The 14,613-nt window shown below is 37.8% G+C and overlaps 2 protein-coding genes across 2 annotated transcripts in view; both read right to left on the bottom strand.

Annotated features, from left to right (window-relative positions):
* Positions 1-2,297, bottom strand: part of LOC140056231 (uncharacterized) — a 38,965-nt gene extending 36,668 nt beyond the window's left edge. Inside the window, exons 1-2 of the mRNA XM_072101527.1 lie at positions 1,896-2,297; positions 927-1,447 (exon numbers count right to left, since the gene is read on the bottom strand). Coding sequence (XP_071957628.1) covers positions 947-1,447; positions 1,896-2,243 — 849 coding nt within the window. The 5' untranslated portion in view covers positions 2,244-2,297 and the 3' untranslated portion in view covers positions 927-946. The remainder of the gene's footprint in view (positions 1-926; positions 1,448-1,895) is intronic.
* A 69-nt stretch (positions 2,298-2,366) lies between these two features.
* LOC140057732 (uncharacterized) lies at positions 2,367-14,074 on the bottom strand. Its single transcript, XM_072103452.1, has 6 exons — positions 13,950-14,074; positions 10,964-12,647; positions 8,532-10,672; positions 5,618-6,411; positions 3,437-4,695; positions 2,367-3,093 (listed from the first exon to the last, which is right to left on the bottom strand). The coding sequence occupies exons 2-6, from the start codon at positions 12,642-12,644 to the stop codon at positions 2,885-2,887; spliced, it is 6,084 nt and encodes a 2,027-aa protein (XP_071959553.1). The 5' UTR covers positions 12,645-12,647; positions 13,950-14,074; the 3' UTR covers positions 2,367-2,884.
* Positions 14,075-14,613: the final 539 nt, after the last annotated feature.

Genomic DNA, 14,613 nt, shown 5'->3' with positions numbered 1-14,613 from the left:
GGTATTGTTGCTAGCACCTATTCCTCCCCCGGGGGCCAACAAGGACAGCCTTAATGAAGAAAACATGTTTTTTGAAAAGTATGCTGTGCTTATCTTAATTTGCCTTTTAGAAGCACACTAGAGTAAGTAAGTCACTGCGGCTGAAGGGGGGCTGAAGCACAATACATTTTTGCGGCGCGTGGGAAGGTGAGGTAAAATCCAGTTGTGATAACAGGATTAAACTGAGCTGGATTCTTAGAAAAGAGTGGCATCCCGCCATTGCAGAAGCATATAATTTTATAGACCTGTATTTACTGTATGTGGCCTTATTTATTCACTCAATTAAATTAGTAATCTGTGAAATTACATTCCTGAATTACAATCTTCCCAATTACACTACACCATTCATAGTACATAATATGTATAGTTTTTTTTGGCTATTTAATTTTAGTGTTGCAATAAGGTTATTTTGTATAGCATTTTGCTATGCCAAAATAGCGAAATAATTCCCTGCATGATTGTTTAAAAATGATGTTAGTGTCTTCAAGACTCAATACAATATTTCTAAGTACACAAAAATTATGATTGGAACTTACCCAAGGCATTAAGATAAAAATAATGGAATTATAAAATTTTGAAACTGCTATGTTGGGACCGGTCATAACTTACAGTAAGCTCTATCTACACCTATCAAACTTTATGTGACAAAAAAATGTGTGCCCATATATGGACATGATGATGTCATATCACTACCATATTTATGCATATCAATATGTACCATATAGTTTTTTTTGGCACATCACTTTTTTTTTTTAAGTAAAGTTTGATAGTGTAGACAGGAGAGCTTAAGAATAGTTGTATCAATATCAGTGTACCTTTTTAGAAAGCTGTGGAATAAAAAGATTAAATAACTTTTCAAACAAAATAAATTTAAATAATAATTTTACCTGTAACAAGTCTGTATAGTTTATTCCAGGCTGTCATCGACATTAGAGGGCGGTATACAGACAGTCAGCGGAATTGCAACACAGTTTTCATCACCAAACATTGTCAGTTCATAGTTCTCGCAAATATACTCCTTCTCTCCTTGGATACCATCGGACCGCTTTGTGAACCCATTCCCTGTGAACAGTTCAAATATCCGGACTTCACAGTATAAAAACAATCGGGTCTCCCACTCAAGTTGGGGTGGGGGAAGCATCCGAAAGCGTGCATAACTCATAAAGTTAGGTCCGTCTGGATTATGCAATGCATCAATAAATTTGAATCCTGCTTGTGCTTCGAAAAACTCTACCGGATTGTTTTTCATAATATAGAGATGTTGTTTGACTATCTGGAATGCGTCTGGATAGCATCTCCGCACAAATTTCAAGACGCCATCCCACGTTGCGGGTAGAATCGGAGTGCATTGTGGGACTGAATCAGGATACAGAAGTACAACCCAGAAGGCTTTCTTTTGGTCAACAACCTGAAATGAAGATTATCATTATCAGACGAGCATTATTTTTAAAAAAAACGATGTGTGCTTTTAGCTGCCTCTTATGTGATGTTACTTTAATGTTTAGACCTACTGTAGTGTAACTACTACCATTGATTGACATACATAATAATAGACCTGGCCTAGCTTATAATGGCTTATTTTATTCTATTATAGGCTAGGCATACTATTAGACGTCTAGCTAGGCTAACTGTATAGATAGCCTATAGGCCTAGCCAAGCTACTGTAGTAGCCTACTACTAGCTAGGCCTCCTAGGCCTAGGCTAGCCTCTCTAATATTTATGGGCCTAACTAGGAGGTAGGGCCTAGCCTAGTAGGCCTAGATAGTATTAACTAGGCCTAGCTAAGTAGGCCTAAGCCTAGTAGGCCTAATTTATTATTTGGCATATTAGAAAACACTGGGTAGAACACTTTTTACCTTGACTTTTATGTATTCAGGTAAAAAGCCAAGGTGTAAAAGCATTTCATATGGCTGGAACTGTAACAAAGTGGAACACACAGTTTCAGGCCCAAACACAAATGCTGTTTTACGATTCGGTTGGTCAGACAGCTTGACAGGTTGGTTGGCTGCATTTGAAGTAGTGCAAATTCTCCCGTAAATTGCATGATGTATCATTTCTTCCCACGGGCGGGTTTCGCTGTGACTGTCAACATTATCAGGCACATTTCCTTCGTAAAAATTTCTCAGGAAAGATGCAATTTCAATTATGTTTTTCTTGTGTTTTCCGTAGCCCTGTACAATGTACGAATCATTGGGCGCCGCCATATTGTTTGTTTGTTGTTTTTAGTGCTGGCTGCTAAGGACAATGATAGAGGACAGCAAACACATTTTTTAGGTCTTATGAATACAAAAAATGTATTTAAAATCATTCTACTGTACCACCTACTACTGTTGTAGGCCTATTACACATTTCTATAAATATATTTGGCAAAAATTATTATTTATAATTAAGATAAGTTATTTTATGATTTATATTTTTAATATAAACAGCTCCGATTCATATAAATAAATAACGCTTCGGCATTTATCTGTATACATGCATAAAACTACCGCTACAATAAAAAATATACCATCGATTAGAAAAACACAAGTAAACTGTGTAAACAAGAGTTTTGCTAAAGCTTTGTCTACACTATCAATCTGTATGTGACAAAAAAAAAATGTGATGTGCCCATATATGGACATGATGAAGTCATATCACTACCATATTTGGGTAACATCACACTTTTTTTGTCAAACTAGTTTGTAGTGTAGACAGAGTTTAAGCGATGTGAAGGTCATTTCGGTGACAGTGATTAATGCATAAACAAAGTGTACACCGTTTTGTTCAATATCAGAACTGTCGATTTCACGTTCATGCTGTCCTTTCTCTACCCCGAAATAAAAGTTTTCCACAAAACTACAAATCAAAGTTGAAAGTACAACCTGTCTTGCTGTTCATTTGAAACTATTTGTTCTGAACTCTCGTCGATGTTGCCACTCGTTTGATGCTGCATCATATGCGAGAGCAGATTGCTATGGTAACCAAAAACAACTCCGCAAATTGTACAACCGTATGATCCTTCATTAGAATGTTTCACAAGAATGTGATTCTCAACTACTTGTTTCTTGGCATCTGAAATTAAATTTAAATTATTCTTATTATTATCACTGAAACGAGGATGAGAATATAAGCACATTTAATCGTGCATATATCGACAGAATCAGCTGTGCATTTAAAGCTTTTATTACCAGCACGATACAGCGCACTATGGGCCTTAATTCTGTTATATAGAGAACGAGAACGAGACTCATTGTCGACCGTGGCGATAGAAAGTTATGTAATCATGCCGATAGAAAATAATATATTACACGGGCATATACAGTTGACCGTGCCAATAAGCACGTCCCTGATAAAAATGGATATTATGAATGCTGCGTACTAACCAAAGTAATGAATCGAGAACATTAGTACTTACTTTTAAAACTACAATGAGGGCAAACAAATGGAGCGGAACCCTTGTGTCGCAATTCGTGGCGAGCCAACGTGTCTTTGGTTTTTCCAGCAAATGAGCAGTAAGAACACTTATACTGCCGGTCATTAGCCCGACTGTGATACATCTGCATATGGCGTTGTAGACTACTCTCTCTCAGACTGAAATGTTCGCAAAGATGACATTTAAAACGGCGCCATGACGGGTTTTTATGCACTTTGCGGATGTGTTCTTTCAAGAGGGTTTCGTGAGCACAAAGGTATCCGCAGGTGGAGCACAACACCGTCTTCTCATCTTCCGTCGCGTGAACGCGTTTATGATGCACACTTAAAGCAGAAGTCGTTTTAAATCCCTTTCCGCATTTATCGCATACTAAAAGAATTGTATTCGCATGTTTTATACCTGTGTGGCGTTGAAGACCCGCAGATGTTTGCGACGAAAATTCACACTTTTCGCATTGATAAAGATACGTTAATTTTCGATGCATTGACAATACATGGTTTTTAATCTCATCAGCAGAAACCATAGAATCACATGCTAAACATTTTAACAATGCGCATCCAGAAACCGCATGATTTGTCTGGTGGCTTGGTAGATCTTCTACTTTGCATGCCATACCGCAAACAGAACATAGATCGTGGGAAACCAATTCATTCAACATCATCTCTTCTTCTATCTCTTTCCGATCAAAACATTTCATAGCGTTCTTATCGGATTGCAGAGCGCTTTCAAATTGGTGAACGTATAAAATGTGTTGACGTAAATGTTTGAACGAAATGCACACCTCGTTGCAACCATCTTGATCGCAATTATACAGTTGACTCGGCATTGAATGATTGCAGCGTAGATGATCACGCATTGTAGTCCACTTATCGTGTTTGAATTGACACGATGGACAGCAAAAACCTTCCACAGAGTGCGCATCAATGTGCATTATGCGCTCGGAGCCAAGAACCATTTCCGAACAGTTAGCTACCGGGCATGTGTAGTAAACACTAGCATTATTTTTTCTCCACTCGGATTCCCATAGAATGATATCTTTGGAATTAATTACGACAGGACTAGTTGTTGCTATATTCTTTGACTTCTTCGGCTTTGGGTCATCGCTACGTGTAGGCCTTCTAATATTGCTTATTGCTTTGCGTTGACAAATATCAAGTTTTCGTTTTTCTATATTGCTATTTTCCAAATCACATCTGTATAGCCAATCTGCATTTTTTAGAATCTCATTTACGGATGTACAACTGTAAAAAAAAAATTCTCTTTTATTAGTCATTGTTTTTCGTGATTTTTATTTATTCTTTTGTTTGTTTGATCTTTATACTGGGTGACCTCTTCAGTCAAAGACTGATCTCCCAGAGGGCCCAGTTGGTGATCAGTGGCTGTGATGTACTAATACACCGGGGTAACCCCCTACTCGTCTCGAAAGATGTACTAGGTTCTTTAAAGTGCACACGAGCAAGTTGTGTACACTGGACCTACGGTTTATAGTCCTTATCCGAGAAGACTCGTTCTAACACCAGAACCATGGAGTGAGTGAGCCTCGAACCCCTGCCGATGTTATGTGACTATCTCGGTTGGGGCGACTTTTTTTCATTCTCACAGATTTCTTCATCTTATTGTTTCAAATTAAATAATTAAGTTTCAGAATATCACCGGGCGGTTTAGAATTAATGTTCTTTGCCGATTGTGTTATACTGTATATGTACCGTATATCCTTGGGTATAATCCCACTTCGGGCTAATATAAGCCCTTACTTTATGTCTGGTTTCACAATCAGGAATATCCCCAGGTATACAGTCCCAGTATTGATGCGTTTTTACAAGAAATGGTTACCAATAATTTTTTTCCAGGGTTTCCTCAGGTATAATCCCCCACCCCCAAAAGTCGGCACAATTTCATGTTATTGGTGGCTGGGAATATACCAGAGCATAAACGGTATATACCTATAATGGGAAACCCTTAAGCTTTCTAAACCAAGTCACAACACATGAGGCTATGACATATAGGGCACTCGATTGGCTGGCAATACAGGATTTGAACCAGGAACCCTGGGATTGGTAAGTAATCTCAACCTCCAAACCACAATGTATAAAATAATACCAGTTTGGTAATAGACATTTAATTAATAACTATATAATATAATACAAATTTGTTATTTTCTACCTGAAATTAGATTTCCCATTTTCACTGCATCCTTCCTCGTTTGCTTGCATCTTCATATCTGCTTTATTTAAATTTCTATCTTGAGGTTTAATGGCATCTGCACTTGCTTGCCTGCATAGTCTAGCAGACCCCAGTAAACCTACCCCCATCATCTCTCTTATTTTCATAGCAGCAAGCCTTGCCAACGGATGTACCACCTTACGGTTTTCAATAGTCAATGGATTCAACACAGGTTTTGCATAACACACTGCTTTCACACATATCCGTGGGGAATGTCTGACATAGCTATGATCCCTCCGACAGATGGAACCATCGTTCAATTCCATCTCTTTGATGTACTCTGATGAATGATTTAACTTTTCAGTTGTGATTGTATGATGCAGAGCAGAAGGTAAGTTACAACAAACCGATAGGGCAACAAACAGGTTTTCTTTTCCGGGCCAAACAATGTTATCTCTTGCATATTTTTCATTCTTTTTATTAGTAATACCTATTCCTAATAAGTTTTCTTTTGTAACTAGTCTGTTTTTCGCAAGTGTTTCGTGACAACTATTGCGAAACTTTTCTATTTTACGATGCATTTTTATAAGCACTCGCTCACAGGGATTGCACATCCCGCCCCTTGCAATATTTACATGACAATAAAGTTGTAATAACTGGTGTATTCTTTTACTTTTACTGCGAACGGAATGAATAGAGTTGAAGCATTTCCACTGTGTTGCACCACATGCTATACAGGTGTCTTTCGTAACTTTTAGTGGTCTTGAAAGTTTAAGTACTACTTGCTCGTCCATCTTTGTTCAATAAAAAATGTTCCACACATATATATCTGTAAGTAGTAGATGAAAAACATTTGATTGATAATTCATGCTAACTTTGTTCTTCTACAGATTGATCATGGTATAGAAATGGTAAAGTACTGACTGTAATTAAATAAGATATATAAACATAAAGAAAGTTAAACTATGATGAGTTTGCCTTTCTTATTAATTTATCAATTAATTTAATCTAGGCTAGGCCTAGCTAGTGAAGTTAGGCTTAATAATGTTTAATTAAACGCAAATGCACAATTGTATTGATACCAACCATGCAGTTATGGCTAGGCTTAGGCTTTGCCTACTACATCAGTCAGTTTCCATGGCCAGTCAACAACGAATGGAGGTCCACACGGTTCCAGGGCCGAATCGTCTCTCGTCCCGGGCCGAATCGTCTCAGGGCCGAATCGTCCCGTTACCGCGCCCACACCACCACCAAAAACAGAAAATAGGGCCTAGCATAGAACTCCTCTCTCTTTCTAGGCCTAACTAATGCCCTAAAAACTGCAATAAGAGATGAGTACTACTCTGCTCTATATAAGGCATATTTATCTAACGCTCTACTTGCTAGTTAAGTAGTAGGCTTATATTATTTACCTTTTTTATGCGTTAACATTTATTTATTTATTTATCGACGACAGACTCTTTACATTAATCTACGCCCGGCAGCAGAGCCCCGTGGACGTGAGAGAACGGGTCATAATAATCCTCGACCCCGGTAAGCCCCGGTATCGCTTTATGATATACAATGTTATCGCGTACATGCGAACATATTATTTAATGTTATTGTGGTATTTAATTGTACGTTTTATATATTTTTTAATATAAAAAACTTTTAAAAAAAATAAAAAATTTCCAAAACTGAAGACCGCCCTCTGTGATAAATGATTTTGTGTGATTTTGTGTGGCGTTTTTTGGGTTGAACGCGTTGTGAAACGCGTTGTAAAGCTTTGTCTACATTATCAAACCAACCCAAATATGGTAGCGATATGCCCATATATGGTAGTGACATCAAATGTTTTTGTCACATTTATGTGAAAAAAAATGCGATGTGCTGATGTCATACCACTACCATATTTGGGTACATTACACTTTTGTTGTCAAAATAGTTTGATAGTGTAGACAGAAGCATTACGAATGAAAAATTATGGCCCCCAAGACAAACATAACTATGTCAAGTTGAAATCGCATGTCAAGTTTACACATCGCTCATTTCAAATTTTTACACATCGCTCATTTCAAATTTTTACACATCACTCATCATGATGTAGAGTTTTTACATTATCGCTCTGTCTCTATCTGTTAACAATGCGTCAGCAAATACATACATCACAAAGAGTGAAACTCATTTGAAGTTAACATAGTTATGTCCGTCCTGGCGTGTCATATCTTTCCGATCCTCTTCGCGCGAGCAATGATCGCGCACCAAGTAGAAGGTTACAAAGGAATAGAGGCTAATATAACAATTTTTAAATAATCACCAAATTGCAAATTTACATTTAAACCATTGTTTTATTTCATAAGCAGAATAGATACATCATTTTGAATGTTAAATACTGCAATAATGATGGCGGAACACAACATTTAAATTAAAACTAAACATTTTTATTAATTTTTTGTGCTCTTTATCTGCACAAAAAATAAAAATGTAGAGAATATCATTATTATATCCAAAATTATTCAGTATATTGACAACATTTCAGTAGGATTTTTGTACAGTTATTCACCTTTAATGGGAAAAGAATAATTTCAATTATAAAGACAAAATAAAACTTCTTTTACGCAAAAACCCATTTTCTGACAAATTTTTGGCTGTAAATATTCTTGATATAATTTTTGGTCAAAGTGAATAACCATTATGTGACAATAAAATGGCATATTTAACTAAAAAAATGTTTTTTTTTTAGGACAGTATTTCTTTAAGCCACCAAAAATTATTGAAACTATATATTTGTTTTTAAGTTAATTAAAATGATTCTGTTGCATCAATACAGTAATTCAGATGTAGGGAGAGGTAATGGTACAAGTATCTATTCCTGTCCTATACCTGATTCAATTTAGCATAGCAATATAGAGTAGATTACTAAAAAGCAAATTTATAGTTCCACTTCAGTTGTTCCTGCATCGTCTGTCAATGGTTCATTTAATTGCTCACTTACTGGCTCATTCAATTGCTCACTTACTGGCTCATTCAACTGCTCACTTACTGGCTCATTTAACTGCTCACTTACCGGCTCATTCATTTGCTCAGTAATTGGCTCATTCAATTGCTGCTCTGTTATTGGCTCATTCATTTGCTGCTCTGTTATTGGCTCATTCAATTGCTGCTCTGTTATTGGCTCATTCAATTGCTGCTCTGTTATTGGCTCATTCAATTGCTGCTCTGTTATTGGCTCATTCATTTGCTGCTCTGTTATTGGCTCATTCAATTGCTGCTCTGTTATTGGCTCATTCAATTGCTGCTCTGTTATTGGCTCATTCATTTGCTGCTCTGTTATTGGCTCATTCAATTGCTGCTCTGTTATTGGCTCATTCATTTGCTGCTCTGTTATTGGCTCATTCAATTGCTGCTCTGTTATTGGCTCATTCATTTGCTGCTCTGTTATTGGCTCATTCAATTGCTGCTCTGTTATTGGCTCATTCATTTGCTGCTCTGTTATTGGCTCATTCAATTGCTGCTCTGTTATTGGCTCATTCAATTGCTGCTCTGTTATTGGCTCATTCAATTGCTGCTCTGTTATTGGCTCATTCAATTGCTGCTCTGTTATTGGCTCATTCAATTGCTGCTCTGTTATTGGCTCATTCAATTGCTGCTGTGTTATTGGCTCATTCAATTGCTGCTCTGTTATTGGCTCATTCAATTGCTGCTCTGTTATTGGCTTGTTCAACTGCTTAGACATTTCCTCCGTCAATTGTTCAGCAAGTTCTCCTTTCAGATGCTCAGTAATTTCCTTTTCTTTTTCACTCATGTGTTCGGCAGAAATTGTAGCTCCATCAATCTCAACAGATATGTATGCGGTTTGGCTCTCCTCTCCACTGGCAACTGTTGCCATTCCTCCTGCATGAAGCTTGGCAGCTTCAGCTTCATCCATCTCAACTATATACGTTGTTTGAATCTCTTGACCATCGGCGTCATGGAGACTCACATCACCGGTTCCTTGCTGCTGATGTTCTGAGCTTTGATCCAAAACGGTCATGTAGGTGGTCTGGTTGTCACCGGTGACAATCCCTTCATGGACAACAGTACCTTCTTCAGGTCTCCCGTCTTGGTTAATACGTACAGTAGCATAGGTCACTTCTTGCTGGTCTGAATTGCCAGTTCCTTCTTGGAATTTGACCGGTATCACATAAGATTGTTGACCATCGCCTTGTATTTGCATTGTCACCATGCCAGCCTCATTGACCTCCGGGTTATCACTTTGGACAAGAATTGTAGTACCTTCTTCTCCAAGCTGTTGAGATTCAAGCTGGTCTGCCGACTGGATAGTTATCGATGTCGGAACCTGGCCATCTGGTAGATATGGTGATGAACCAATTTCTTGTGGATTGTTAGTTGATTGTGTAATCTGTGCAGCCATTTGCGAAAGAATTTGTGAGACATACCGAATGCTTCCTGCGTCATTACCTTCAGAACCACTGTCAGCAGCAGTGACGGCTTGTGAGCTACCCTGAACATAGGTCATCTCAGTTGGTGTACCAGATGAGTCGACACCAGAGACTAAAACCATCGTTTGCTCCTCAGATTCTGTGGGAAAACTGGATGTATTATCACCATCGTCTTCACCAGACTTGGACAAATTGGCAACTTTGTTATAAGGACCAGTCATTTCATCTTGTGATGTTTCCGCAGCGTCTACAGTTGTCACCTGCACTGCTTCGCCACTAGTTAGAGTATCACCAGCAGACGTCTGGATAAACGTTCCATCAAGTTGCTGGATCAAAAACGTCGTAGCTGCAGCGTTTGTTCGTTTCCTAAACTTCAGTTTCGGAGATTCATACCTTGCGACAATTATCTTGCTGCAGCCATCTTTGGTGAGAAGGCCTGCGTTATCTTTCCCTCCACTGACTAGAACCAGTTGTTCACCTTGTAACTTCAGACCCATTTTCTTACGGTGCATGTCCATGTGTTTCCACATATTACCGCTGTAGCAAGTGTCCCATCCGCATATCGTACACTTGTAAGGTCTTTCACGCGTGTGTTTGCTCATCATGTGTTCTTGAATAATCTTGTTTGTGGCACCTGTTAATTAGAAACAAAACAAAATAATAAAAAAATGCTTACATAAAAGGGATCATGTCAAATATTTTACTGCAAGAAATAAAGATTAACCAATATGTAGTTACAGTAACTGCAGAATAATACGAGTAAATACTGTAATGTAACATGTTTTTCTAATTTTTGTTTGTAAAAAATGAACAATACGGTAAATGTGTATTTGTATATATAAAAAAATTATAAAAATGATAAAAACTCTTAAAAATTTCAAAAAATATTTTAAAGATAAAAACCAATATTAATATTATACTGTACCTCTAAAGTCGCATTGAGGGCACTTAAGTGGACTCATACCATTGTGTGTTCTCATGTGTAGGATAAGGTTGTTCTTTGTTTTACTAGCATAAGCACACAGCATGCATTTGAACTGCCGATTCTCAGAATGAATCCTCATATGGTACCGCAAACTGCTCTCTTTCTTGCCGACGTAATCGCACACAGAGCATTTATATGTTTTCATTGGCGTGATTCGTTGATACAGTTTACCACTAGCTAGAAGTTGATGAACTTGGCGTAGATGGTCCTTCAATACGGCCGGATGGGCGCAACGAAAATCACAAAGACTGCAAGATATTTTCTTGTCGTCCTCATTAGCATGTATGCGACTATGATGTACACGCAGGTTGTAAGCAGTTGATGCTCTTGCTCCGCATTTATCGCAGACAAAGTTCTTTTGGCCAGAGTGCGTCCACATGTGTTTTTTTAGATCAAACAGACGATCTGTTGAGAAGAAACATACAGTGCAACGATGTGAATGCGTCATCCTTTTGTGTTCAATTTTGACATGTTCTTTCAGTTCGTCTATTTGTTCACAGTGGAACACAACGTCACATTCGGTACATACCAAAATGTCTTTATTGGTGTCGTCGTAATGTTTCCCCTCATGGAATGTAGTCTCCTCCTTGGCTTTACACTTAATTCCACACAACAAGCAGGCTTGGAACCGTGGATAATAGTTACGACGTGACTTCTTAACAACTGGCATGGCCTCTACTTCTATGTTATCGTCTTGATCCAATTCTCCAACAACAACAATTTCATCTGGGTTTGAAAACACATGTTTGTGTTTCATGTGCTTACGAAGATCACCAAGAGTAGAGAAAGCTAAATCGCAATTCGCTTGGTCACACCGCCACAAACGCTGCTCTTTGAAGTGTTTACTGTACAGATGGCGCCTCATATCTCTCCAATATTTATGATTAAAAGAACATTCAGAACATTGAAACCCTTTATGTTTTTTAATGTGGCATTTGGCATGCATTTCCACTTCTTCTTCCGGCATCATCCCAGTGCACCAATCAACAGGGCAGTGGACCTCTGTAATGATATTTTTCTTTCTCCAGTTGGCTTCCCATTCATCCAATGTTTTGAATCCCTGTATATACATTGTTTCTGAAACATCTGCGGATTCTTCATCGCTTGTTTTCTTTCTTTTACGATTACATTTTTTCGGCAGCGACTCGGGCGATCTGTCAGAAGCTCTGTTGATTCCGGCATTGCTACGACCACTTTTACGCGTTTGTTTACCACCATCGCCATCCTCTTCATTACAATCTACATTCTTTACTGTAGTGTCACGTTTGGATGAAGATTCAACCATTTCCATGGCCGTATGATCTGATATGAAGTGGTCAGCAATTTCCATCTTAGAGGTACCATGGAAGTTGCAGAGTTTGCATCTAAACAAAATCTCGGTCGAGAGTATTTCTCTTTCTGACTCATTTCCATCTTCTTCGAGATCAAATTCTGCATCATCGGGGTTGCTTTGGGCTGCATCAACCACTACAGTAGCTTGTTGAACTTCTTCACTAGTAGATGCTACCAACTGTGCAATAGCGCTGTCTAATGTAAGGACTTCGGCACCATCAGCTGTTTCAATGCTGTCAGAGGTTACTTCACATTCGGTCAACACCACTTGCTTTGCTGGTTCTTCCATTCTCTATTAAAAAATCACATTTTATTTAAGCAGGCTGGGTATAAAAATAAAATTTGAGGCATCAAAAAAAGGTTGTATGTACAGTAGGATTCCCGGGCGCTAGTTCCGTTTCGCACCTGTCGTTTATTTCGACTCAAAATTGGTTAAGTAACTTTATCGTGAATACCACACCTTAGAATTAGGCCTCAAAAATATTTTTACGAAGGAGATCACACAAAAAGTAAAAAATAAATCCTTTAAATTGATGAATTTACAGACGTGTTTCTCGCACATCGGTTCGTGAATTTCGCATACTCCATGTTCAATGTTGTTGTTTCTATGGAGCGCCAAAAGAGCAATCATAATAGAGGGCTAAAAATTCAATAAATTGCGTATATTTAAATGCATTTATTGGTGAAAATTACGTTCAATTTTATCATATTTTGTCAATGTCAATGCAACAAAAATATTACTGTTGATACTGTACATGGTTTTTGCAGGAACTTTTAAGAATGAAAATCGACAAATTCATCATCTTATTACATGTACTGTGTAGGGGTATACCTATTACCTGATCTAAATAATATTCTTCTTAGTCTTAGTAAGACTAAGAGGTTACTTACTCTTAGTTAGGTCTAGGGTTGGTTGCTATTTGAAAACAGCAAATTATTAGCAGTAAAATGTTACAGCATTTTTATTGACAAAATATATTAAAATTAAACGTGTATTTCAATAATAAATGCATTAAAAGAAGAGTTTTTAACCATCTATATTGTTGTTGCTCTTTTGGCGCTCCATAGAAACGAAAATATTGAACTTCGAGTACGCTAAATTCGCGAACGGTATGCGAGAAACATGTCTGTAAAATCATCAATTTAAGGATTTATTAGTTACTTTTTATGTGATTCTTCTTCATAAAAGTACTTATGAGGCCCAATTTTAAGGTGTGGTATTCACAATAAGTTGCTTAACAATTTGGAGTCAAAAGGAAGTCGAAATAAAAACAGGTGCGAAACGGAACTAGCGCCGATTCCCGTACAGTAGGACAGTATACGTTTTCTTACCTTCATTATGGTATTTAATTGCCTAGGCTGGCTATAAAGAAGGCATATATAGTATACCGTACGTACATATATTCATCAGGGCATGGATGGGGCCCACTCAGGAGGCATTAAAACAAAACAGGAAAGTCTGAACCAACCAACAAGCCCTTTTCATTTTCCATTTAAATATGGAACCGTCCATATTGTCCATTATACGTTTATACACACACAGACAGGCCTACCTACTACCTAGTACTAAATAGCAGTACTACTAATAACGGACCCTACTAACTAGGCCTAGGCCTAGTAGGCCTAGCTAGCCTTGCTTGGCTATTAGGCCTAGCTTCTTATCACGCCCGTCCCGTAACATTATTCTTAAAAATAATATAATACAGCTACTATCATAGCCTAAAACACATTGCATGCATAATTCGATTACAGTCTGGGTCTCGCCAAAAAAAATTAGCCTAGCCTAGTTGGCTAAGCCGTTTCACAAATTTGAAGGGTGGATGTTCTACCCGAAAGCTACCGCCTGTACATCGAGACTACAATACAGTATCGCGTACCAGACTCTGGGAAGTCGCTGAAAACGACGCCATGTTGCATTCAAATCAAACCACCTCCTTATTTATACAGTAATAAAACATAAAATGAATAAGGTCAGGTACTTCCCTTATTACCGCAAAGAGTATATTAGGATCTTAGAATCTTACCTTATTAGTGTTTATGAATAGAAAAATAAAAGAAAACTACAGAACTACGCAAAATCTAAAATTTCTAAAATCTTTTTCCCACAAAAGCGAACACTTAAAACGAAACAGACTACGAATCAAGTTTCACCGTTGAGGGGGCTCCATATTTTTTTTTTCTCGCTATTACGTCTTTACTACTGAAAACAGCTGTACTCTCGGTTATAGAGACGCAACACAAGGACGGAACGCAACGTA

Source organism: Antedon mediterranea, chromosome 8 (genome assembly GCF_964355755.1).
Source record: "Antedon mediterranea chromosome 8, ecAntMedi1.1, whole genome shotgun sequence".
Lineage (NCBI taxonomy): Eukaryota > Metazoa > Echinodermata > Crinoidea > Comatulida > Antedonidae > Antedon > Antedon mediterranea.
The sequence above is the reverse complement of the archived record's forward strand: the minus strand, read 5'-3'. Positions and strand labels throughout refer to the sequence as shown.

Excerpts from the sequence above, each read along its gene's own strand:
- LOC140057732 (XM_072103452.1), bottom strand. The coding sequence starts at position 12,644 with ATGGAAGAACCAGCAAAGCAAGTGGTGTTGACCGAATGTGAAGTAACC. Across the intron at positions 6,412-8,531 it reads GAACAACTGAAGTGGAACTA|ATGGACGAGCAAGTAGTACT; the intron begins TAAATTTGCTTT and ends TATTGAACAAAG. Across the intron at positions 4,696-5,617 it reads AATGGGAAATCTAATTTCAG|TTGTACATCCGTAAATGAGA; the intron begins GTAGAAAATAAC and ends TTTTTTTTACAG.